General features: G+C 55.1%; 1 protein-coding gene across 2 annotated transcripts; it reads left to right on the top strand.

Annotated features, from left to right (window-relative positions):
* The first annotated feature begins 1603 nt into the window (after positions 1–1603).
* Positions 1604–24479, top strand: SH2B2 (SH2B adaptor protein 2). Of its 2 annotated transcripts, none has more exons than XM_083875220.1 (10): positions 1604–1641; positions 2588–2717; positions 11595–12485; positions 14710–14811; positions 18417–18508; positions 20655–20749; positions 20932–21114; positions 21222–21415; positions 22134–22305; positions 22717–24479. In XM_083875220.1, the coding sequence occupies exons 3-10, from the start codon at positions 11622–11624 to the stop codon at positions 23031–23033; spliced, it is 2019 nt and encodes a 672-aa protein (XP_083731346.1). In that variant the 5' UTR covers positions 1604–1641; positions 2588–2717; positions 11595–11621; the 3' UTR covers positions 23034–24479. The 2 variants fall into 2 exon arrangements, with proteins under 2 accessions (XP_083731346.1, XP_083731347.1); XM_083875221.1 differs by lacking the exon at positions 1604–1641 and adding an exon at positions 1668–1926.
* Positions 24480–25132: the final 653 nt, after the last annotated feature.

Raw genomic sequence — 25132 nt, 5'->3', positions numbered from 1 at the left:
TATTGATTGTGTGTTTTCTTTAAAAGTGGATATGAATGGGAGAGAGGCTTTTTGGAGGAGAGGCAGGGGAATGGAGGGGGGGAGGAGTGGAAACACATTGTCAGCTGCTGTGGGAGGTGGGTGAAGGTGGGTGGCCCAGGGTCCCCTGCACTGAGCAGTGGGATCCAGCCTCTCTGTGGGCATCCCTTCATCCCTTCATCCCCAGAATGCTCCTGGGAAGGGAATTATAGAATGCCAGAAACATTTAATGGTTTGGGTTGGAAAGAACCTTAAAGCTCCTCTCATTCCACCCTCTGCCATGGGCAGGGACACCTTCTACCAGACCAGGTTGCTCCAAGCCCTGCCCAACCCGGCCTTGAAAATGTGACCAGCCAGAAGGCAGAGAATTCACCCAAAATCACCACAAACCCAGCCACAATGGAGAAAATCAAGAGTCCCTGTCCCAGTTGTGACTCCTCAGTGGTGCCTTTGCACTGTCCACCTTGGCCCATGTTTCGTGCTGCTGCCAAAAACACACCAAAAAAAGAGGAATGTTTAGGAAGATGCTGCTTTGGGAGAGGAAAAAGCAAATGGTGCATCACTCTGCACCAGCCCTACAACAAATCTCCTTCTTCTCCCTCAAACCAGCCTCTCCCCAAATCTCCCCAGAATTCACCCCTCAGGGTAACAGGATGACAAGGAACCATATTAAATAAATAATAATAATAACAATAATTATAAAACCCATCCTTCTCCACCTCTTACATAACCAGCATTGTCTTATCCTACAGGTGCTTCACAGAAGTAAAAAGGATTTGTTCCTCCTGCAAATCCTTTTTTTTCCCTTTTTCTTTTTTTTTTTTTTTTTTTAATGGTGACTCATCCTTATCCACCCGTGGACACGCCATGGGGAGGCTGGGGGGCTGTGCAGGGTCCCATAAACAGTGTGACCCCCAACTCTATCCCTTAAACCCCTCTGGGCTTCAGTTCTCCTGTCCTGGGGCTTGTTCCATCCTGACCCACCCTGTCCTGGGGTTCAGTCTGTCCTCTCCCGGCAGGGAAAGTGCTCTGAGATGGGCGCCGAGATGCATCAGCAGGGTGACAAAAGCACCGTGTCCTGACCCCCAAACTCCTCCTGGCGCCATCAGTGACACCGGCCTGCCTTGTGCCCCCTGGGATGGAGCTGTGGGGGATTCACCGCCATCCCCCTCTGGGTAAAGGCTGGGTGATGGATGGGGCGAGGAAAGGCTGCGGCCCCTCTTCAGAGCACGGGGTGCCCTGCCGGGATTTTGGGTGCATCTTGGAGGCCTGAAAGATTCGGCACCTTGAAAACACAGGGTGCCACCTCAGGATCTGCGGTGCCTCCGGGAGGGTCGGGGGAGCCCACCCGAGGATTGAGGGCTCTTCCCCAGGACGGGTTTGGGGCGGCCCCGGTTATCCGGGGCGCTCTGGCGGACACTCGGCGGCGGGCGGGAGTGGCCGGGGGTCCGGGGCGGGGGCGGCGGGCCCGGCGGGGCCCTTTAAGGCGGCGGGGGCGGTGCGGGGGGCGGCGCTGCCGGCGGGGCGGGGGGCGGCCGGGCCGGGCCGAGCCGAGCCGAGCCGGGCCGAGCCGAGCCGAGCCGAGCCGAGCCGGGCCGAGCCGGGCCAGCCCAACGGGGCCGGGTGAGCGCATCCTCCGGTACCGGACCGGCACCGCGCCGGCGGGCGGGGAGGGCCCTTGATTCCCGTTCATTCCCGGGTATTTTCACCCTCCCCCGTTCGGCAGCGGATCCCCCGCCCGGGGGAGGGTCCCGCCCCCCGCCGCTGCGGCGCGGCGCGTTCGGGAGGGTCCCCGGGCCGCCCCCTCCCCTCTCCTCCTCCTCCTCCTCCTCCTCCTCCTCCTCTCGCACACGGCGGGGTCGGCGCTGCCGCTCCCCCAGCCCGGGCCGGGTCCCCCCTCCGTTCCCGGTGAGCATCGCCGCGCTCCGGGGCCCGCGGGGGCGGGGATGGGGCAGAGCCGGGGAAGGAGCGGGGGCTGCTGCCCTGGGGAGAGCACTACAGCCGCGGGTTGGGCTCCCCCGGCCCTGGGGGCTGCTCGGGGATGGCAGGATTGCTCCGGGGATGGGGGGGTTGTTTTCCCCCGGGGATGGGGGGTCGCCCCTGGGAAAGGGGGGTTTTCCCCCGGGGATGGGGGGGCCGCAGCCATGGGTTGGTTTTCCCCAGCCCCGGGATGGGGGGCGCGGGCAGCTGGCAGCCCCCCGCACGGATGCTGCGTTATTTGCAGTCGGTATTGTCTGGGTTTGTGTGAGGGGTGCTCCGGAGGGGTGTCGGGGCCCCCCGAAGGTTCAGCAGCCCCGGGCAGGCCGTGCCCCCCCCGCCCTCGGGGACCCCCGTGGGGCAGCGGCGCCTCCCGGGCCTCCCCCAGCCCTGCGGGGCCCAGCCTGGGCAGCACCGCGGGAAGGCCCTCGGGAGGCTCGGGGGGGACTTTCTGCCCGGCCCTTCTGCTTATTTCTGGTTTTGGTGAAGCCAGGCCGGAGCCCAGGCGGGATTGCGGCTGGGGGGAGGTGAGATGTGCCCGGGGATGTTGCTGTGGCTCCAGGGCTTGACAGCCAGAACCTTTGCCTTCCAGGTCCCTCCCTCCAAGTCGGTCTGGTACTTCCTTCCAGTGGGGAAATTGATCGGTTGAAGTTATGCATTTGACCTGCAAGAGCCACGCTGCCGGTGCTTCGGGGATCTTGTGAACTGCAACGGGAAAGGAGGTAAAATCCCTCTGTGCCCCCAGCACCGCGGCCAGAACCCCCTGTGGGCCCTGCTCCTGGGCCTTTGGGTGGATGAGGAGCAGCTGGGGGTGCTCAGCCTGCAGGAAAGGAGGCTCAGGGGGGACCTTTTCGCTTTCTGCCACTGCCTGAAAGGAAGTTGTAGCCAGGTACAGCTGACTAGACAGGAGGAAATGGCCTCAAGTCATGCCAGGGGAGGTTTAGTTGGATATTAGGAGAAATCTCTTTGCTGAAAGGGCTGTCAGGGTGCCCAGGGCAGTGGTGGAGTCACCATCCCTGGAGGATTTAACAGACATGTGGATGTGGCACTTGGGGACATGGGTTAGTGGTGGCCGTGGCAGTGCTGGGGGAATGGTTGGGATGGATGATCTTGGATGTCTTTTCCAAATTAAATGATTCTATGATTACTCAGAACTCCCCTCCATGAGGATTTTTGGTTTGGTTTGTTGGGAGAGGGGAGAAGGACCATGGACATCTGGGGATGCTTTTCTAAATAGGAATCATCCTCCTAAACCACACAGGCTCTCCCAAAATGCTCAGCTCCCCTTCCCTGGGGGGAGGGCACCACTGTACAGACAGGTGGGTGTGTGCTGCCAGGAGATCTGCTCAGATGGGATGGCAAGTGCCCTTGGACCTTCCCTCTGTGTCCTTCAGTGGTATTTCCCAGCATCTCACCATCACTGTAATGCAGTGGAGGAGCCCAGGGCTACCACTGAGTGTTTCCTAAGAAAGCTGCATAATCATCTGTGCTCCAGCTTGGGGAGGTTTGCCCACCCTGTCTGGTGTCTCACCCAGCTCAGTGACCAGACTCCTGTGCCATCAAGGACAGTGAGTCAGCCCTGGTCCCCATCCCTGTCTGGTCTTTGGGGTTACAATCACCTCCTTCCTCCAGTGTGAGTTCCTCACTTGGTTCAGGGCTGCAGTGGCTGCTTGACTGCAGGGCTGATCCCCTGGGCCATCAGGTCTGTCCCCTCTTCTCCTGGACTGTGAGCACCCTCATGACACTGAGCTCTTGTCCAGCCTCCTCTTGTCCTTCCTCCTTGGAGGTAGAACACCCGTCTCTCCAAGATGAGGATGTTGCTGGCTAATGCTTTTCCTCTTCCTCCTCTTCTTCTTCCCACCAGAGGCATAGAAACCAGATGATGGTTGCACATCTGGCCCTGCTGACTCGGGCTGGCTGGGGTGCCCCAGGGCAGTGCTCCCAGCCCTGGAGTTCCTGCATCATTTCCCTCCTGCCTGTGGGTGCCCTCACTTGACCTCAGCTGTTTTCCCTGCCCATGGATGCCAGTGAGGTGGTGGGACATGGGTTGGAGACTTGTCACTGGCTTGGTGATCCACTTCCTTGTGCAGCCAGAGGAAACCTGGGGACCCTGCCCCAAGGTGTGCTCCCAGAAAGTCAATATCAGCTGGCTCCATCACGGTGGAGAGGAGGAGAGAACATGCCTAAAGGGAAAAATGCATCCCACACCTGATTTTTGCTGAAGGGAAAACCAGAAGGGCTTGGGGAATCTGCTTGCTGTCATGCAGGGTCTGGGTTTGGGATGAGACTTGGCTGGAGCCCCACATCCATCCACACCCACAGGTGAGGGGACAGGAGAAGGACCCAGAGTGCATCCACCCCAGGGTCCTACTGGAAAGATGTTTGTGCCCTGCTCCACTGGGTCCTGGCAGCATTTGGCACCTGGACCCTGGGGACCTGGCAGCATTTGGACCCTGGGGCAGGGGAGGGGCTGCAATGGCACCCCATAACCCTGGCAAGAGGGATGGCCAAGTCGGACACAACTGTGAGTCCCTCTGGTGTGGTCACGGCCATGCTATGAAGCTCTGCCTGCCTAGGAGCATCCCTGCACAGTGAAGAGAAACAGGATATTTGAGGTTGGATCTCCAGCCAGGGTTGGCAGCTGTAACAGGGTGTTTTGGCATCATCTGGTTGAGGGAGGGGGGGGGGGTTCAAAGCCCACTGGAATTTTTATTTTGCTTAATACACCACTTAAGCAATTAGCAGTGATTGTAGCAGTCCTGGGTGAGGCGCTGGGTAGAATTGAATTTCCCCAGCTCAGATACCATTAGGCAGCAGTTTAAGGCTGTTTGCAGGCGAGTATGAGACAGTGATGCGTGTGGGGAATTAGATCTGCAACGTAAAAAAAAAAAAAAAAAAAAACATAATAAGAAAATTTCCTACAGAACTGTGTAACTTTATCTCATGTTTATTATGTGCTGTAATTGAAAAACAATCTGAGGGGTTTCTCTGACCTAATGATGGGGGATCCCCAGTGATAACTGTGCTGGATCCATCAGGACTTGCTTTGTTGAGCATCCACTCAGCTCTCTCCCCAAAAACACCCAAAGAGCTCCTCCATGGCACAGCAATCCCCTGGGCAAGAGTAATCTCTTTAAAAGAGTTTGCACTTGCTTTGGGAAGTGCAGTAGGGTTGATGTTGCAGGGCTTTTTCTTTAAATCCCTGGAGTTTTGGATGCATCCAGGGGAGGGGGCTGAGCAGATGAATCTCCAGTTGTTTGGCATTTCTGAGCCCAGGAAGGGTCTGCCCACAGGTACCAGGTCAGTGGTTAATGTGTAACAGGTGTGCAGGACACTCTGCACCCACAGCACACCAGCCTGGAGGGAGATGGATGGATGGATGGATGTGCAAATAGTTTTCCAAGGATGGGAAGGCGAGAGGAGGAGGAGGAGAAGGGTTTTGTTGTGGGCTGAGGGGCGGAAGGAAATCGAGGCTTAGCGAGGGAAATGTGAGATTGCTTGGTTGGGGACAGGGCTTCTGCTGCTCCTCGGGGGAGGCTTTGCTATTGTGGTGGTTAAAAATAGACTTTGGACTGGGTAGTTTTCTGTGGGAAGCTCTCTGGCTGGAGACAAGCACGTGAGGTGGCATCTAAGTGAGGGGGAATGAACAACAACCTCTGACCTCCTTCACCTAAAGCTCTGGTTTTTTAATTTATTTTGTTTTTCCAATAACTTTTCCTTTGAGGCATTGAGGGGGTGTCTCTGCTTTATTCCCAGACACTGCACACAGCCTCCAAGCCCCAAGCTGCATCCATGATGCCCAGATGCACCAAAGCTTTGCTGATCATTGTCACTGCACCCTGGGGACCATGTCCCCATTGCTGAGGTGTCCCCCAGGTCCCACACCACCAGCAGGTACCCAGTGGGGTGAGTGGCTTGGGTGATGCTCCAGCCCCGTGGATGGGCTGGCAGAGTGGCTCCCTGCAAGCTGGATGGAATTACTCAGGGAAAAGATTATCTGAGATCCAGTGGATCTTATCTATGAACTTGTCTTTATTTTCCAGCAGCTGTCAGCACAGGAGGTACAACATCCACTGTGGGGGATTTTGGAGGGGAGGGAGAGGAACGACCCTGTGGTACGGTCAGAGTAGTGGGAAATGATTTTACATCATTAGGTTTTACTGGGGGGCTCTCATGGGCCCATCTGCTTATTTTCAGGAGCATTGGTTCCCGTGGTGCTGGAATCAGGATATCACATAGAGCTGTGGGGACACCCTGATGTGCAAGAGGAGGAAAAGTTCATTTCTTGCCCATTTTCTCTTTGGAAGACGAGTCCCATCAGCACCTGCACCCCAAAACCTTGTCCTGGCCACCCAGCAGTACTGAGTGCTTTGGGGATCCTTTTTGAGAGCTTGGGCCGGCCAGTGGGACCCCTCACTGGGCAGCAGAAAAAGGCACAAGGAACCTTTTCGCTCCAGAAAAATGTTTTCTAAGCTGCAGGTGGACCCTGAAGTGCATCTGGGCAGGGAGTTAAAGCATGATCCTGCTGAGGAATTGGTTCAAGGCAGGTGGTTTGACTATAAAATTTGAGGCCAAAATGCTGTTCAATTAATATTTCAGTGAGATGGCCAGTAAATGAGAAGAACAAAGAGTGTTTCCATTTCTGTCTGGTTCAGACAGGCATTCTGATTTAAGATCACAATAGTATAAATGTATAAATAGTACATGGAGTGCTAAGGAGCACGGAGAGCAATCAGCTTCTCCCACCCCAGGGCTGTGGTCAGGGGTCCAGGGGGATGTGAAAGGCACAAGGCAGGTGAGCTCTGCTTTTGTCCACTGTGGTTTTCTCTTCCTCAGCTCAGCCTGTGTGTGCAGGAAAAGCTCTGCTGGGTCTGGAGGGCTGGGAAGGGTCCTCAAGGTGACAAAGGGAGGTCACTTGGTCACCTGCTTCAGGTCTCAGCTGTGGAATAGGAAGGAAATCAGCTCCTACACATCCCTCATCCCATTGTAGGACACAGTAGGAGCGGGGATGATGCCCCTGCTCCTCTCCTGCCATCAGTCTGAGCCTGCTCGCTCTGCCCCGCTGCCCCTACAGCCGGTCAGCTAAAAACCCTTCCCAGTCTGAGCTGTTTTCTCTCTGCCCGGGGCGGGCAGGCTCCAGGCTCCCCCGGGAGCTGCCTGTGTGTGTCAGAGCTGCCTGCCAGGAGCATCACCTCGGGGGGGCCGGGGGGTATCGCCTTGCTCGGCGACCTGCTCGTGACTCGGGGATCTCCTCTGGCACGGCACGCTGAGGTCAGGCGCTTTTCTTGGGGGGGAGCAGGTGCCTGGGTTTCCTCATGTCATCCCTCCTGGGATCGGGATGACCAGCTGGGGCTTTTGAGTGGCATCGATCTTGCTGGAAAGCCGGCAGCCTTGCAGGACTGGGACAGCCGGGGCTGGGCTGGGATCTCCTTTCCCCGGAGCCAGGGCTTTGCTGCACACCCTCCCGCGCTGGTTTTTCCTCTCCCGTTGCTCTCTGGCGTGCTTTTCCCACACAGGTGGAGGTTGGAGGGATGCAGGATGCAGGCAGGGATGGAGGGATTCAGCTCGCCGCTCACAGCCCTCCAGCAGACAGTGATTTTCCCCGCTGAGTTTCGGATCACTTTGTCCCAGCCTGGCTGCGCTGCGCTGGGCGGAAGGGAAACATCTCTTTATTAGGGTTGTTTCCTTAAATAAAGCCATCAGAGCCAGCGCTGGGCAGGCTGTGCTGGCCATCCCATGACCGCTGTTGCGCATTCGGGTTATTTACACCTCATTAGATGCTGGTTCCTCCCCACGCCTCTGGTTCAGCAAATCCCAGTGGCTTTGTTGTTGCTCCCTGACTCCTGCTTCACCGGGGAGTTGTTTTTTTATGGTCTCCTGCGCTTCTGCTGACAGTTTAAATTTCATTTCTTCTTGAGGTCAGTAGCTTTGTTTTGACTTCCAGATTATTCTGTGTGCTCCCCCCTCCCGGAGCAGGGGATGCCTCAGCACACCTTGGGAGAGGTGTCCCAAACCACTGCCAGCAGCTGGCTCTCACCTGCCGTCCCAGCCTGGGTTTCCACTTGGCAAACCCCAGAAGTTCTTTATTTTTATCTTCTCTTCTTAAATCTTGACTCAGTTTCCCAAATGACAGGGGCAGCAGGCACAGCTCTGCCCTCGGAGGAGTTTGGCAGCTCGTGCAGGTGGGTTAGGAGCCTGTCACCAGCCTGATGCCAAGGTTGCCACTCCATGGCTTCTTCATGACAACAAACCACCTCATTTTATGTATCTATTTTTCTGTTCTCTTGTGTCACCCAGGCCAGGGACTCAAGGCTATGGCCCCCGAGCCAGCTCTGGAACGGGCTGATGGCACTTCCAAAGGGATCTGGCTGCTTAGAAAGGTGCCTGGAGTGTGCTGCAGTCCTCAGAAAGCTGGGCTGGCAGGGGATGGCCCTTTCCAAAAAGCAGTTGCAGATTTGCTGCTTATTTCCATCGTGAGCTTATTTTCGTCTCCACTTCCAGCGCTCTGCCCAGGGATGCTGTCTGTGGCATGATAAGTTATTTCAAGAAGTGGGGCAGAGCTGTTGGTATGGAGGGGAGTGCAGGCATCCAGATTAAAGGTAAATCTACACAGATAATTGGGAGCCTGCTTCCTGAAGAAATCAGGTGAATCAGGGGCGGGAATGGCTCTGCAGTCCCAGGGGCTGCCCTTAAACCACCCCAGTGACTCCCAGGCTGTGCTGTTGGATGCTGGCCGGGGGCTCCTGGCTGTTCTCTGGGCAGGGGGGGTTGGATGTGTGGCACAGGGTTAGTAATCCCCACCGCTGCCTCCTCAGACCTGCCAGATGTCTCTCCTCTAGGCTTCATTTTTATAAATTGGCCTTTTAAAGTCTGTCATCCCCATGCAGATGAAAGGAAGATGCTGTGATGCCTCTGCGTGCGCGTCTCTGAGCCTGAGCCCGGCTGCCATGCCTGGATCTCCTTGAGGCTTTTTGTTTGGGGCTTTATCTTTTTTGAAGTGCCTTTTTTTTCCTTATTTTTCTTCTTGGTTGTTCTGGGTTTTTTTTCCCCTCAGTATCTCGGAGTCTGTTAGCTTGCCATCCCTTGGTTTCAAACAGGCAGGCCCTGAGCACCAGTCTTTCCTGGAGAGAGGGATGGGGAGCTGTGTTTTCCCCCAAATTCATGGGAGGGAAACCAGGAGGGGCTTTCTCTTCCCCCCACAAGCCACTTCCTGTTCTTTTCCCTTTGCACCCTTGCCCTCTCCCTTGCTCTTGCTGTGACTGCTTGGATTGGCAGCAGGAGACTCTTTTTCATCTCCCTTTTCTCCTGAGCCCAAATACTCCTGGCCCGTGGCTTGATGCCAGGGCAGCTCCTGGGCCATGGCAGAGCTGGGGTTGTGAATTTTCACTTCAAAGGGCAGAGTCTTTAAATCCTCTGCTTGGTGATGGATGGATAATTAGGAATTTCATTTGCTGGGCGGGTAACAAACAGCTTTGCATTTGCTGCTGCTTTGCTGATGTCTCTTGGGGAAATTCAGACACTGCTCTTAAACTGCAGGGATGGGTTTTTACCCAGCTGGCATGGCTCCCTGCTCAGGTCTCTGGGAAAGCCCTGTGATGCTGAGGAGAGTTTTGCCAGGGATTTCTGCAGGGACTGGAGCTCTGCTGGTGTTGTGGGATGGGAGGAGCCAGTGCAGGTCCATGTGTAGCCTGTCCTCAGTGCCTCCTTGGCACAGCCAGGGCACTGAGCAGCATCCCTGCCTTAAAGGTGGGGGATGCCACATGTATGGTGTTTCTGTTGGGATTTTGTTGCCCGTGTGGGTTTCTCCCTGTTTGAGGGGATTGAGAGCCGCTTCCTGGGATGGGGGTGCTCCCAGAAAACTCATCTCCATAGGGATCTGCTGGGGATATGGCAACCAGCTCCTGGCCACAGCTCTGGATCACAACCTTCAGGGCTGGGTCCTGCCTGAGCTCTGGGGACTGACACGGTTGGGGTCTAGAGGATAAGGAGCAGGTTATGCCAGTCCCCAGTGCCCGCCCCGCTCCCGTGGCTTGTGCCGCTCATCCGAGCAGTAATTAATTACTGGCCGTGTAAGCTGCTGGCGGGATACGGCGCGTGATTTATTAGCAGGAGTAATCCCTCGCCAGCAAAGGGGCTGCTCTGTGAATGGAGAGCAGCAAAATCCAGGGAAAGAGCTACTCTGTGAATGGAGAGCAGCAAAACCCGGGGGAACTGTCCTGCCCTTCCAGAACTGGATCCCACAGGCACAATCCCTGCCTGGAGCAGGGCAGCCACAGGCAGACTTGTGCTTGGTGGTTGAGCCAGCTGAGGCGGATTTGCCAAACCTGGAGGAAATAGGGGTGTCTGGACACAGGGACCAGGTGTTTGGGGTCATGGGCTCAGCGGTGCCCCAGCCAAGGCTCAGCATCAGCATCAGCCCAGCATCAGCAGCCATGAACAGTTTTGGCACTGGGAGGTGATTTTTGAGATTCAGTTGCTTCTGAGGTCTCCCGGGGGAGGCTGTTCATGCTGCCCAGAGCCAGGCAGAGACTTGGGAAGTGCATCATGAGCATCAAGCTGGACTGTACACATGCCCTGCCAGTTCCACAGTGACTGGGAGAAGGACCAGTGTGGAGGTTGGGCAAAGTGATGCTTCTCCCAAGGGCTCACAACTCTGGTCTGCAGCTCCCATCAACTTCTGGTGTGCCCTTGGGTCTGGCTTCTGTTCCTTTTCCCCTGTACCCCACCTACTCACTGGCCTCTGCTGAGGACCTGTCCTGGGTTATCTGTTAGCTGATGCTCAGCAGGGAGAGCAAAATCCCAAAATTGATGTGGCAAGGGACGAGGGCAGAAATAGAGACTGGAGAAAGAAGGACCAGCTGCTGGATGCAGAGGGAAGAGTGCAGCCCTGGGTGGATACTTCCAGGACTCTCAGTGCTCCCTCCCTCTTTGGAGAGCTGTGCCATGCCCAGGCAGACACAGGGTTAGAGGAATCCTGCAGGCAAATCCCCCCTGGGCTCCTCCGCACGGGGACTCCTTAGTGGTTTCATGGGAAATCAATAATGCTTTTGCATGGTCATAATCGTAAAATAAGTACAATTTATGGCTGCTGCCAGGGCCAAGATTTTTTTTCCTAGTGGATGAGATGGAGAGAGAGCGACACACAGACACTTTCCCATGGCATTTTCCTTTGCACTGGAACTGCAGATCAGCTCTGGCATCATGGCAAGGAGTGACCCCATTTTGGGGGTCAGGGTGTGTTGTCCATGTCCCCATTTGGGGCAGGACAGGGTGGGCTGTCCGTGTCCCCATTTGGGGGACAGGATGGCTTGTCCATGTCCCTGTTTTTGAGGGGCAGGGTGGGTTGTCTATGTCTCCATTTGGGGGCAGACAGGGTGGGCTGTCCGTGTCCCCATTTGGGGGGAGAAGTGTGGGTTGTCCATGTCCCTGTTTTTGGGTGATAGTGTGGGTTGTCCGTGTCCCTGTTTTTGGGGCACAGGATGGGTTGTCCATCCCCCTGTTTTTGGAGGACAGTGTGGGTTGTCCATGTCCCTGTTTTTGAGGGACAGGATGGAGTGTCCATGTCCCTGCCACACTCAGGCCGTGTCCCTGCCCCGCAGCCCGCCGGCAGGTGGAATGGGGCAGCCATGAACGGCGATGCCCTGTGCCAGGAGCCCTCCTCCCCACTCCCCGACTGGAGGGAGTTCTGCAAGCTGCACGCCCAGGCAGCCGCCGTGGACTTCGCCCAGAAGTTCTGCCAGTTCCTGAAGGAGAACCCCCACTACGACACCCCCGGGGCAGAAACCTCCTTCTCCCACCATTTCACTGCCAACTTCCTGGACATCTTCAGCCTGGAGGTCAGCCGGGTGTTTGTGTCTGACTCACCCACCAAGTACAACATCGTGCCCTTCGTGGGGCTGCAGAACTGCCACGTCCCCTACGGGCGGGAGGTCACCCCGAGGAAGGAGGAGACGTCCACGGAGTCTCTAGACAGCATGGACGCCCCGCTGGGCGCCAGCCGGTACCTGACCCCGGCCCAGCAGGTGCAGGCTCACAAGGTCTCCTCCTACGGGCAGTCCCGCAGCTCGGAGGACGTCTCCATCCACGCCGCCGCCAAGCCCAAGTTCAAGAAAGGCTTCTCCCTGAGGAACATGAGCCTGTGCGTGGTGGATGGCATGAAGGAGATGTGGCACCGCAAATCCTCCCCGGAGCCGGGCGCCGAGGCTGCTCTGGGCGGCCGCGGCAGAGCCGAGAGGGAGCCGTGGCCAGCGGGGGGCAAGGAGCCCGGGGACCCCCGGGAGAAATGGACACACAAGCTGCGCCTGTCCAAGGTGCCCTCATCCAAGGTGGAGCTGGTGGACATCCAGAGGGAGGGGACGCTGCGCTACATGGTGGCCGATGACACGAACTGTGTGGGGAGCTCGCAGTGGCAGAAGTGCCGCCTCCTGCTCCGGAAAGCTGTCAAGGTGGAAGGGGAGAGGTTCCTCCTGGAGTTTTATGTCCCTCCAAAGGTATGTCCTGGCTTTTGTCCACTGTTATTTTAATGAGGAATTCAAGCAGTAGGTTGGGCTTTGCTTGGGGCTTTTTTTGTTTCCACTGGGCTGAAATCCAGCTCTGGTCCAGAGGGAGATCTGGTGCTGTGTGGCTGAGGTGCAAATGGATGGGAAAATGTGCTTGAAACCCATCCAGCCTGCAGGCCAAAATGAACCTTACACTGTTGGTGTTGGTCTGTGCCTCTCACCTTTGGAGAAAATAGAAAACAAGAGTTTAAACTCAAATGCATCTCTCCAGAGAGCAGCTCAGCATGGGTACAGATGGCACTGGGGACTTCCCCAGCCCAGGAATGGGGCCTGGCTGGAAGGAAACAACCCCATGTCCATGGTGTCCATTAGGGAGCCTATGGGAGAGCTGGAGAGGGACATCTAACAAAGGCGTGGAGTGACAGGACAGGGGGGAATGGCTTTAAATTGGAAGAAAGGTGGGATACTGGGAAGAAATTCTTCCCTGTGAGGGTAGGGAGGCCCTGGCACAGACAGAGAAGCTGTGGTTGCCCCATCCCTGGAAGTGTCCAAGGCCAGGTTGGACGGGACTTGGAGCAACCTGGGCTAGTGGAAGGTGTCCCTGCCCATGGCAGGGAGTGGAACAGGATTCCTTCCAACCCAACCCATTCCATGATTCTGTGGATGGAGGATCTGATGAAGCCTGGCATATCAGCTGCACCAAAGAGAAAATAAACTTGGGTTAAAATGGAACAACTGCTGCTCTTAAAACATTTAAGAGAGAGCTTGTAGAGGGATTCCTTTTTTAGTGTATCTTGATTTGCCTCTAAAAATCAATTTTGAGATTATTTTATGGCAACTTTTATGAACATTGTCTGCTCTCCTGTTATAATCACACCCTGCTTTGGTTTACAACTTTCTCCTCTCATCCCATCTTGCTTTCCATCTGGCAAATGTAAAAGTGGCACCAGTCTGGCACAGCTGGAAGAAAACTGCTTTTTGCTTCATCAGCCCACAGCTTTGTTTTCACATAGACCCTACAAAAACTATGGCCATGTCTTTAAACCTTTAAAGGGAAGAACCCTCCCGGAGAGGAGGGGGTTGGAACGAGATGATCTTTAAGGTCCCTTCCAACCAAAGCGTTCTGTGATTCTAAGACCCTTCTCTGGCTCAGGGGTGAATTATCACCTTGTTTCCTTTCCTCTCAAAGCAGCTGCTGCTTCCTTTCTGACCTTCTCCTGTGCAAACACCAAGATGGAAAAATTCCCCAGGGATGGGCAGAGCCTTGCACGGCTGAGACGTGTCTGCAGGCAGCACTGGGGCTCTGGGGCTGGCAGAAATGAAACATCCTGCAAGGGAAAAAGCAGTTTCTGTTCTGTCTCGGATTTATTTATTTTTATTTCCCAATAAAAATGGGAACTGAGCCCATTATTGGTAACTTGCAGCCAGGAGGTCCTTGCTGGCCTCATCCCACCCTCTGCACCCAAGGCACCAGGGACAGGTTTTGGTGACTAAATCTCATCTCTGCTTCCTGCGGCTGCAATGCTCCAAATCCCAGAGCCCTGGAGGAGACCAGCCCTGGAGAGCAGCTCCACGAGCTCCTTTGTGGGGATTTGTTATAATTAAAACAAATATCTGGGGAATTTGTTGCTCAGCAAACACTTGGAGTGGGAGGCACCAGGTCTTGCCTCCCCACCGAGGCTCCGGCGGGTGCCAGGGGCCCTGGGGGAAATTCATTTTTCTTTATTTTAATGTAATTAAAATTCCCTGCATGGCTGAGGCTGCTGCATCATAGCTGCTTGGTTGAAATGCTGCTCCTGTGCTGGAGAAATGGGAAACATCCCCAATCAGATAGCACAGCTCTCTCCATCGGGAGAGGGTTGAAAATGGAGAGAAATTAAGTGGTGTTGGCAGAGCTGGCACATCAGCCTGCAGTGGAGCAAGGAGGGTGGTTTGGCAGTTAAAAGCACCTCCCTGTCTTCCACTGGGCCTCCTCTTGGTTTAATTCACAGAGCTCAGAGTTATCAGGCACGGGAGGGAAATCAATGCTGTTTATTCCCCCCCTGTAATAACCACATAGGCTGAGCTGATCTTGCCTCTGAGAGCCCTGCTGCATTGTCCCCAGGGACAGTTTGATTCAATTGAGTGACTTTTTTTTTTTTTTAAATTCATTGATTTCTTTTCATTTATTTTCTCTGTTTTGTTTGGTTTGGTGTTTTTTTTTTCCTTTACTCAGGCTTCCAAACCCAAGGTGAGCATCCCGCTGTCGGCCATCATCGAGGTGCGCACCACCATGCCCCTGGAGATGCCTGACAAAGACAACACCTTCGTCCTAAAGGTGAGAGCAGGGTGTGGATCCCTACAGGAACCCCCTCTGCCCCTGCACCCTGCAGTGCAGGAGGCTCAGGCCCCAAAGGGATTGTTGTCTTGGCTTTCAGAGTTGAAATGCCAACAGCACAAATGCTCCCCGCAGGATCCCTGCCTCCACCAGCTGACACTGGGGTGTTTTGGGATCAAGCAGTTTGGCTTTCACCATGGGGTTTGCCTTCTCTGTGTCACCAGGAGATGGGTTAAATCAGTGACCTGAGACAACCTGCAAGGGAAAATGCTGCCTGTGGTTTTGTGGCTGCTGCTGTCCTGGACTGGTGACATGTGGTGGCTGTGTCATTAACACAATGTGATGTGGTCTGGTTGATGAGGTGGCATCTGGTCAAAGGTTGGACTTGATGATCTTGGAGGTCTTTTCCAGCCTTAGTGATTCTGTGGGAACAGCTCTGTGGGGCCAATGAGACCCTGGGGACCAACCATGAGTCTGGGGGCATGAGCAGAGAGGGAAAGTCTCTTCAGAATTTTCCATATCATGCTCAGTGCTGCCTCCTGCTCTGCTGGAAGACAACAGCCTGTCATGGCAGATCAGGGCTGAATTTTGCAGGGTCTTGGACACCATGACAATGATGGACCATTGGATTTTGAGCACTTCTGTGTTCTGCCTCTTCAAAACAAACACCTCTCTCCCTGATGCTTCTCCCCAAGAGTGTGTGGCAAAGCAGAGTGGAGAGGCTGGGCCTCCCAGCTGAATGAACCTTCTTGAAAGCTTAGAAAACTATGAAAGGAAAAGAGGGGGAGAAATTGAGCCTGGCTTTCTGAAAGCTCCCAAGCCTTGAAATCCACCTGGCCCCAGCACACATTCCCAGAAGAAATTTCTTTCCTTTGTCAAGGTCACACAACTTCTCCTGGCACCTTCCCTTCCTCGAGGGCTTCTTGCTCTTCATCCTCAGCAGTGATCAGTCCACCATGGGCACAGAGGCTCATTCAGCTGTTGCTTTCTGTGCCTCAAAGGCCAATCTCAATCTCAATTTTCCAGACTGACCAGCCCAAGGTGCTCCTTGCTTTCCTTGCAGGCTCTGGAGATGGAACACCCCAACCAAAGTGTGTGTGAGGCTGTGGCCCAGAGCAGATGGGAAGGATTGCTTCTCCTTTCTTCTTCCTCTCTGTCCAGCCCAAGCTGATGCAGTTGCTTTCCTCACGCCACGACAATGATGATGTTGACTCACGCTCAGCCTGTGGGCTGCTGTAACTCTGGGATGATTTTTGCAGAACTGCTCCCAAGTCGTGGTTCCCCAGCCCACACACCCACAGCAATCACTGTGAACCCAGGGCTCACCCTGTCCTTGAGCTGGAGGCTGGTTCCAGCTTTTTCTTCCACTTCAGCTTTGACAAGTTCATTTGAATTCTTGCCTGCTCCTCCAACACACTTGCAGTGTGATGTAATCCATTAATTGGTCAGGTATCCTTGCATCCTTTCGTCCTCATCACTGAGGAGCACGCACAGAGAGCCTTTGGTGGGAAGGAGTTACTGAGCACATCCTTCAGCTTTGACCCCTGGCCAATGATAACCCATCAGCCATCAATCTCCGCTCTTGGAATATGGCTCAGCAACTACTTCTTGTCACGTTTTCTAGATCCCCTTACAAGCCCCACCTCAGATGTGTCACATCACTGTCCAAAGCGTGTTCAACACTCAGGATGTGCCACTGTTTCTCCCTGTCCCTGTGGCTGTCATGAGCATCAGCAGATGGGCTTGGTCCTGACAGATCCCTCTGGGGGGTTTCAGCTTTGGGAAGCCTGCTGGGTGCCTGTCAGGGTTGGTTTCTCTGGCTGCTGGAGGAAAATTCTGCACTTGCCTTCTTCCCATCTTCTGAAGCCAGACAGGCTCTCTCCACTCCCACTGCTAACAGCTTGGTGACTGCTCCAGCCATTCCTTTAATGCCCTTCTGGAATGCTCCAAACCCTGCCAGCTGGAAAATACCTGCTTTACCAGGTACCTCCTGCTCCTGCCTTGTCCTGGCTCTCACCCTGCCACAGGGGAATTGATCACAATCGATCCTTTGAGTGAGCTGAGGCAGCAAGCACGGCATGAAGCACCAGCCAGGCTTTGCTCTCCCCTCCCAGCTGTTGGCACAGGATGCTGTTCTCCTTTTCTAACATCCACTATTATTTGTGGCTCATTTTCTGCCTGGCTCCTTCTTGCTGGGATGTCTTTCTGCTCTCCCATTCCCCCTTTGCTGGCTGGACTTGCAGAGGGGGTGATGCACCCTCAGTGCTGGGGTACAGGTTAGGTGGGCAAGCTGGGTGCTGTGGTTTCCCTTCCTGTGTGATGTGGAGCCCAATCTCAACCTTCACACACAGGTTACGATGGGTGGAAAAGCCCCTGCCTTGTTTGGGGAGACCACACTGAAATAGTTTCTGCCAGACTGCCTAAAAATGAGCAGCCAGTGTGTCCCCAGAGCCCATCAGACACCAAGCACATGCAGTTTTTTCCATTGCACAAGCAGGTGCTTGCAAAATACCCAAGCCCTGCACGTGCTTTGCTTGCTGTCATGCTCTGCATGAGTGAGCAGCCCCATCTCCCACGTCAGCTTCATGCCTTGCCCTCAAAAAGCCAGAGAAGATCCTTTCTTAAGCTAAACAAACTGGGGAGGGGGATCTTTGCTACTCCCCTGCACCTCTGCTTGGGACAGGGTCCAGGTCACTGCTCAGCCCCAGCCAGGGCTCTGCTCCCTGCCCTCCCTGCTTATTTTCAGGACGGTGATTCAGTTGTTTGTGATTAATTGAATTTGCTTGGAGGTTGTCTCAGCTGGCAATGCGACACCCTCCCGGAGTCAAGGCTACTCTGCCACCTCGGGAACACGATGTTTAAGGCTCCATGAGGGATGCAGGGAAACCTGCCAGAGGCACACACCATCCCATGGCATCTGTGTCCACTGATGTGGAGCTTCTGGGTTCTGCCTGGCCCCAGAAAGGCACAGCTCCTTTGGGCTGGACACTTTGAAGGCTCTTTTGCCTCCTAATATTTTTTTTTTTCCCTGTGAAAGGAGATTTCTCTCCCACTCTGTTGCAATCAGAAGCCTCATGGACCAGCAGGCAGAAAAGATAATGGAGGAGAGATTTAAAACTCCTGGGGTCTGGCAGGGTTTAGGGGCAGAGAGCAGCCTGGCTTCTGCTGTACCTGTACAGTTAGTTTTGGGGGCACACAGAGGTGCCTCAGGAACAAGGGATGCTATCTCTGCTTGAGCATAGTGCCACGTACCCCAGTGCTGCAGCCAGGTGTGTTTTTTCCATGGAGGCTGTAAAAACCTTGTAAAAAACCTTGTCATGTATTTGCTGATAACAGTGGGGTGGGGTTTTTCTCTGAGCTCCAGATTTGGTCAGGGGTCACCTGGGATGCATCTCTGTGGGTCAGCCCTTAGAACTCCTGTCCTGGGATGGGGTGGGACACTGATCCTCTGGGTCACCCCTGTGCCTGGCTAGGGTGGGACACTGATCCCCTCCTGCTCAGCTGAGGTGCTGTTCAGGGGCTCTGGCTGGGCTGTGGGGTGTGTTTTGCCCTGGGGTGGGGGGCAGCACCCCAGCACAGCTGACTCCATCCCACATGGCCTGCAGGTGGAGAATGGGGCCGAGTACATCCTGGAGACCATCGACTCCCTGCAGAAGCACTCATGGGTGGCTGATATCCAGGACTGCATTGACCCTGGGTAAGGATTGCTAAGGAAGGGGCTCTGTGGGGCCAAGGTGTGGTGCCTAAGCACAGGCTGTTACCCAGATGCCATTTTTGCTGCTTGAGTTGTCACAGGAAGTGCCCAACTCACACCAGCAGAGGTCTGGAGGCAGAGTTAGCAGCCTGTGTCTGCCAGAGGTGCAGAGCACTGGCCACATTTTCACCCCTCCCTGCCCAAAATCCCCTCAGCCTGGAAGAGGCAGGTGACCTGGGAACGCAGCCCCAAAGCAGGAAGCTCCTAACACCCATCTTCTGAAGCTTTTTTACCATATTTGAGCTTTTTTCCATGTTTTTTTTTCCAGCTCAGCATCCATTATATATTTAAGATTATTCTGGTTTAATTGATTTATTTATGTTTCTATCACAGTGGCATCAGTGTTGTAACTGGAGTCATAATTCAGGCAAAACTTCTCATCTGCTGTTTCATCAGCACATGCAGCAAGTTGGGTTAGGGAGGTTTGTGTGCCTGGTGCTGCTGCCCTTCACCTGGCTCAGACAGGCCCAGCCTCCAGGGAAACCCTGGCACTGCCTTTTTTGGCACAGTTTTGGAAAAACCAGGTGTCCATGCTTGCAAGCAGTGAAAACATCAAATAACAGAGGCTTGGAGAGGCTCCTGGTCCCTCCAGGCTCCCTTTACCCCCTCCTGCTAGAGAGAGGCATTTGGTCACCATGGATGAGGCTGCATCTCACAGAGAGGATGCACTGGTGCACTCCAGATCTTTGCTCCTTTTGCTGTTTTCTGAAACCTGTAATTCATTGGCATGGATTGCCCAGAGAAGCTGTGGCTACCCCATTCTGGAAGTGTCCCACACCAGGATGGACAGGGCTTGGAGCAACCTGGGCTAAGTGGAAGATGTCCCTGCCCATGCTAGGAGAGCGGAATGAGACGAACTTTAAATTCCCTTCCAACCCACACCATTCTATGATTCTGTAACTCGAGAAGCTCTGCTGAGGCTGGGCTGCTGATGCGAGGCTGGGAAAAGGCCTTTTTTTCCTCACTCCATGTTTCAGTGCTGGTTTTCCAGCTGGAGTTGAGCACCACCACCGTGCTCCCCTCGAGCCGCCAGCATCCCTGCGCCAGCCCTGGCTCTGCCCCTGGCAGCCTCCCAGCCCTTGCTGTTTGCTTAGCACCCAGCGCCGGCCCGCTCTGGCCTCCGGACGTGACTGAAAAGCAAATAATAATGAACTCCAGAGCAAATAATAATGAGCTGTTTAATACACCGACACACACACACGCTCGGTGCCAAGAGCGAATTCTCAATCAGCTCCCGATGCTTTTGCCAAGGGCTGCGTGCTGGAGCCGCTGCCTGAGCGCCCAGCCACGGCTTTTTCTGCAGAGCGCTGTTGGTTTTGGTTTCCTTCCTCCCTTCTTGTTTTTAACTGGCTGCAGCTGAATGACTCCCAGTGGCTGATTCACTCACTGGCCACTAAATAACTCAGCAGCTCACGGGGAGCTGTTGCCACCGACGCAGCCGCTTCCCCGCTGCCTGTGCCCACGTGGCCGAGTGCTGTGGGCAGCTCTGGGCTCTTGCTGGTGGCTGGGATAAAAATAGGATGTGGAGCAAGTCGGGTGATTGTGCAAGAAGGGTGCTGAAGTGCACGGGGAGGGCCAGCAACGGGGATGCTCTCAGTGGCTCCCTGGCTCTATTCCCACTCGCTGTCCTGCTCCAGGCCTCCTGACTTAGTGTTTTGTGTCTTTTAGGGATGTAATTCCCATGCGTGGGCAATTCCCATTGCAGAGGGTGAAAGTGAAAGCGCCCTCGGGTGGAAGTTGGTGGTGGGAGGGTGTGTGGGTGCAAAGCACTGAGAGTCAAGGTGAAAGCTTTCCTTCCAAACCCACAAGACTGCAGCAAAATCCTGCAGCTGGAACCAACGGGCATGACCAGTGCAGTGTGGGCTTTCAAGGGTTTAATCTCTCCCACACTGGTTTCTCACCCCCAAAAAGTCATGTTTGGTGGCTGCTCTGCCTCTCAATGCTCTTGGTGCAGTGGCAACCCCTTTGGAGGAATTCAGAAGCAATAGGATGTGCTCTTGGATCACACTGGAATTTTGTTTGGCCGAGTCTCCATTCCATGCCAGTGAGTGGAGGTGCCACATGTGTGTGTCTCTATGCTCTCCTCCAGGGACAGTGGGGATGACATTGAGCTGGTGTCTTGTGCACAGGGAGCCTGTCTGCCAGGCAGGACAACCTCGTCCAGCTGCGAGTTCCTGAATGATGGTAAGGAACTACATCTTTGAAAGTCTCGGAGTCCCTCAAAGCTATAACCTAGCCCTCAGGTGTCTCTGAGATCCAGGAGTATCCAACAGAGCTGCCTGCAGAGCAGGACAGCCCCCAGCTTTGCCCAGTGGTGGTGTGTGATCCTGAGCCACGAACTCATCCCTCTGCAATTTCCCTTCCAGAGGCACCTAAGCCACCAGACAGATGTGCCCTGCCCAGCATTCATAACACTGCCATGGCCACCGCTGTCCCCGTGCCCCAGGGCCGGGGCAGGGACTCCCTGGGGGAGCTCCTCACCCACATCCCACTGGAAAACTTCCTGCAGACTCTGGAATCCTCCCCAGCTGCTGGTGGGCATCTCACAGGTACTGGGATGCAGCCCCAGCATCTCACTCTGGAGGGTGCACAGAGGGCGAGGAGGAGGGGGGGGATGTTTGGGTGTTCCCTAAAAACCTGCTGTCCCTGCGGGCAGGGGAGGACAGCGAGGCCGAGGCTGAGATCAACCTGTCTGACTTCCCCTGGTTCCACGGGACTCTGTCACGGATCAAGGCAGCCCAGCTGGTGCTCTTCGGGGGCGCCCGCAGTCACGGATTGTTCGTCATCCGGCAGAGCGAGACACGGCCCGGGGAGTATGTGCTGACCTTCAACTTCCAGGGCAAAGCCAAGGTGGGTGTCCTCTGCTTCTCTGTGTCCTCTGCTTCTCTGTGAGTGTTAGTGCCAGCCCTGCCTGGCACCTCTGGTTCCTTCTTGCTCTGTGGGTGACACCAAAAACAACAGCTCTGGAGGGAGCTGCACCCTGGCAGGGCATCCCTCAGGACCCCCTGCCCTTGTGCCCCAAGACCCCTCTGCATCCTGCCCAGCCCCTTCTACACTTTCCCAGCTGGATCAGTGCCTGTCATGTGAGCATATGGATAACTACCCCATGGGGGCTTAGTGTAGCCTGGCACACCTTCCTCTGCCTTCTCCTTGTCTGTTCTGTGTGCTGAAGTACAGATGCACTACGAAAAACCAACCACAAGCAGTTTTTTTGCTGGGCCCCTTTTCTAGCAGAGATTGCCTGTTCTTGTCACCTTGCAAGAAGCAGTTCAGGTGGGCTAGAGGCTTCCTCAGGCTGTGACCCTGGGATCAGAGCTTCAGCCACCTCTGGTTGTACCCAGACACCCTTCTCTGTGTGTTTCCTTGTGGTGTTCATCCCCAGACTTCTCCTGGGGCTGCAGCAAGTGAGGTTTTACAGGAAACACCCTGCAGCAGGGTAGACACAAGAGAGGGGAGAGAGGGGTTAGGAGCAAACCTCCCTTGGCTGACAGAGGTGGGTCCTGCAGATTGCAAGGGTGGGTCTCACCCTCACTACCCCCAGCTCACCCCCTGCCCCTTGCACTTGCAGCACCTGCGGCTGTCGCTGAACGAGAGCGGGCAGTGCCACGTACAGCACCTCTGGTTCCAGACCATCTTTGACATGCTGCGCCACTTCCACACGCATCCCATCCCGCTGGAGTCGGGCGGCGCGGCTGACATCACCCTCCGCAGCTACGTGGTGGCCCAGAGCCCGCAGCCCGGTGGGTGCCAGGGCTGGGCAGGAGCAGGGATGCTCGTGGAGGGCTGGGTGGGAGCTGGGATGGACCTAAAAGGGATAAATCCATGGGATTCCCTCCCTAAAGCAGTGCCCTGCTGATGTGTATGGCTCTGGAGGTGTGCCAGGGTGGGGGTCACCCTCTGAAGGTGGGCACTGGGGACCAAGCAGCAGCAGGTCTGTGTCGATGTGACCCCCTGTCCCTGGCTCGGGCAGGAGAGGAGCAGAGGGGTCTGCAAGGCTCAGAGCATCCTGCTATATGCTGAGAGAGAGCGGGAAGGAGGGTTGGAGAAGAACAGGGTGAAGGATGGAGAGAAGGTGTGGGAAGGTACCAGAGAGGGCAGAGGCTGAGCCTGCAGGCAGCACAGGGTGGGTCAAGCTCCTGTTTCCCTTGCAGACACCAGCCTTCCACCACCACTCGTGTCACAGCAGCCACCAGCCTGCCGGGTCGACCCGCCACCTCCACACTACTTCTGCAGCACAGCACCCGTGGGCCCACCGGTGCCACCACCAGCTGAGGGGGCAGACGTGGCCCCCACTGTCCCAGCCCCTGCACCCTACCACCGCCTGGAGGGTGCCCTGGGCCCCCGGAGCCGCAGCGACAGCACCGAGCACCGGCCGGAGCCCGCTGCCGCCAGTGCCGAGGACTACCACGAGGCTGACAGTGCCCGGAGCCGGACCCGGGCGGTGGAAAATCAGTACTCCTTCTACTGAGCCCACCGTGCTGGGGGCTGCATGGTGGGGGGAGCAGGGCAGCTGTGCCTCTCCCCGCTGCACTAGCCTTGCCACCTCCTCCTGCCGCCACCAGTGAGCCAGCCGGGATGTCCTCCTCACTCCCTGCTGCTTTTGGGAGCTGTGTCAGCGGTGGGCAGTGTCCCAGCTGGACCTGGAGCCAACCATAGAGTTGGGGCAGTGCTGGAGGTGTGGGAGGCTGAAAGAGTCAGTGCCATTTTAGAGCTTGCAGCCTCTTCTCCTTCCCTCTGGACCAAGAGCTCTGCCAGGGCTGAGCTGGGCTCCCTGCATCTCCTCCTGGGTATGACCATCGTGGGATGGCACCCGAAGCTGTGACAGGCTCCATCCTCCAGCCAAAGCACCTTGGCATGTCCCCTCTGGGGCAAGAGCCCAGCATGGCTAACATCCTTCTGGCACCATTGCCCTGCAAACCAGCTGCCAAGGGAGTCTGGCATTTTGGGATGAGCATGGAAATGTCAGATCTCCATGCAGAGACTCTTCTCACACACATGGATCACTGAGAGGGCGCTGCTGCAGAGGCCTGAGGGTTTATCTGGGCTGGCTTTTGGGCTCCCTCTGGGGCACCCGTTTCCTACCCTCTGACAGGTGAAGGTTTTTGTCCAAAGCTTAATCAATTGCTTCAAGGAAGGGTTTTCCTGCTGTCCTGCTTCTTCTGTTCCTTCACTTCCTTGCTGTACCAACAGTAAATCCCTGGATAACCCTTTCTTCCTCAGTTTTTCAAAACCTAAGCTCTCTACAAGGGCATCAACCTTCTGCCTGCTCTCTGCCACAGCTGGGCAATATTTTCCGTTGCTCAAGGCAAACCTTGGAAAATACAACACCTCTTCTTTATATCAGTTTTTGATCATTCGGGGTGTGTTGGAGGGTCAGGCAGAGGCCATGGGCTGTGCCCAGAGGTGAGGGACAGCTTTGCCCTGCAGGTAAAAGCAGGAATAAAAACACTACATCGATCCTTTTCCAACAGGTCATGGAAGCCCTGAGGATGGTTTTACAGGCCAGGGTTTGGGCCTCATTGCAGGCCGGGAGACCCTCCAGAAGGGCAGCTTTGCTTGCAGACAAGGTGTTTGCACATCCCCCTTGGTTTGGCTGACACAGCTTGTCTTACCCAGCACCAGGACTCCTGGCTCCTCATGTAGCGGTGACAGGAATGACAGTGCTCACAGGACCTGAGCCAGGTGGCTTTGGAGTGTCTGGACAGGTCTCCAGGTAGAGCAGACCCCACCATACCCAGCTAGAAGTTACCACTCAGTTCAAAGAGGTACAATCCAAGCCACAACCTAAAAAAAAAAAAAAAAAAAAAAAAAAAAAAAACACCACCTTGAATTTGCCTGGAATTGGGTTGGGCCAAATTTTTATTTATTAGGTGCCTTCTTTCCTGAGCTAGCAAAGCATGTCCCCAGCACTTGACTCACATGTGCCTCCTGCTTCAAGAGGCCAGGGGAGGTGTCTCCAAGGCTCCTTGCCTCCTCCTGTGATGTGAGAGCTGCCTTTCTGGCCCATGGGTGTGTGAGAGGAGGCCTGGTGGATCCCATTCCTGCAGCAAATGCCACCTTCTCCCCAAACACTCGGCCCTTCAGAGAGCAGCAGGAGCAGTTTGCTCTGTTGGGGGTGTTTCTCCTTCTTCAGCCCAGCTAAAACACAGCTCAGAGAAGCAGGGAGAGGCTGGATGCTCTTGGTTGATGGGTTTAACACATATGGTGGATGAGGGGAGATCTTCAGATCTGATACAGACATCATCACTCTGGTTCTTCCCTGAAGCCCCAAGAGTGGGATCCAGAAGGCTGGATGGGAGCACCGCCTTACAGACCTTCAGATATTGGCTTTATTTCTCACTTTCTGTGTCACAGGATAGGAAAAGGAGGGGGAAGCAATGATGTGCAAGCAAAAGATGTTAATTTGTAAATAGGGAAAAGTCTGGAAGAGTTTACTGTTGTGTAGAATAAATTAATTTTATTTAAAAAAAGAAAGGGGAGGGGGGGGACTTGTTAAACAAATTGAGAACTCGAGTTCCAGTTTTAAAATAAAATCACTTGCAAAAACAACAGCATGTGACCAAGAGC

The sequence above is a fragment of the Zosterops lateralis genome (assembly GCF_965231275.1).
Source record: "Zosterops lateralis genome assembly, chromosome: 19".
NCBI lineage: Eukaryota > Metazoa > Chordata > Aves > Passeriformes > Zosteropidae > Zosterops > Zosterops lateralis.
This window is presented reverse-complemented; position numbering and strand designations above follow the sequence as displayed.

Excerpts from the sequence above, each read along its gene's own strand:
- SH2B2 (XM_083875220.1), top strand. The coding sequence starts at position 11,622 with ATGAACGGCGATGCCCTGTGCCAGGAGCCCTCCTCCCCACTCCCCGAC. Across the intron at positions 20,750-20,931 it reads CTGCGAGTTCCTGAATGATG|AGGCACCTAAGCCACCAGAC; the intron begins GTAAGGAACTAC and ends TTTCCCTTCCAG. Across the intron at positions 22,306-22,716 it reads GGCCCAGAGCCCGCAGCCCG|ACACCAGCCTTCCACCACCA; the intron begins GTGGGTGCCAGG and ends TTTCCCTTGCAG.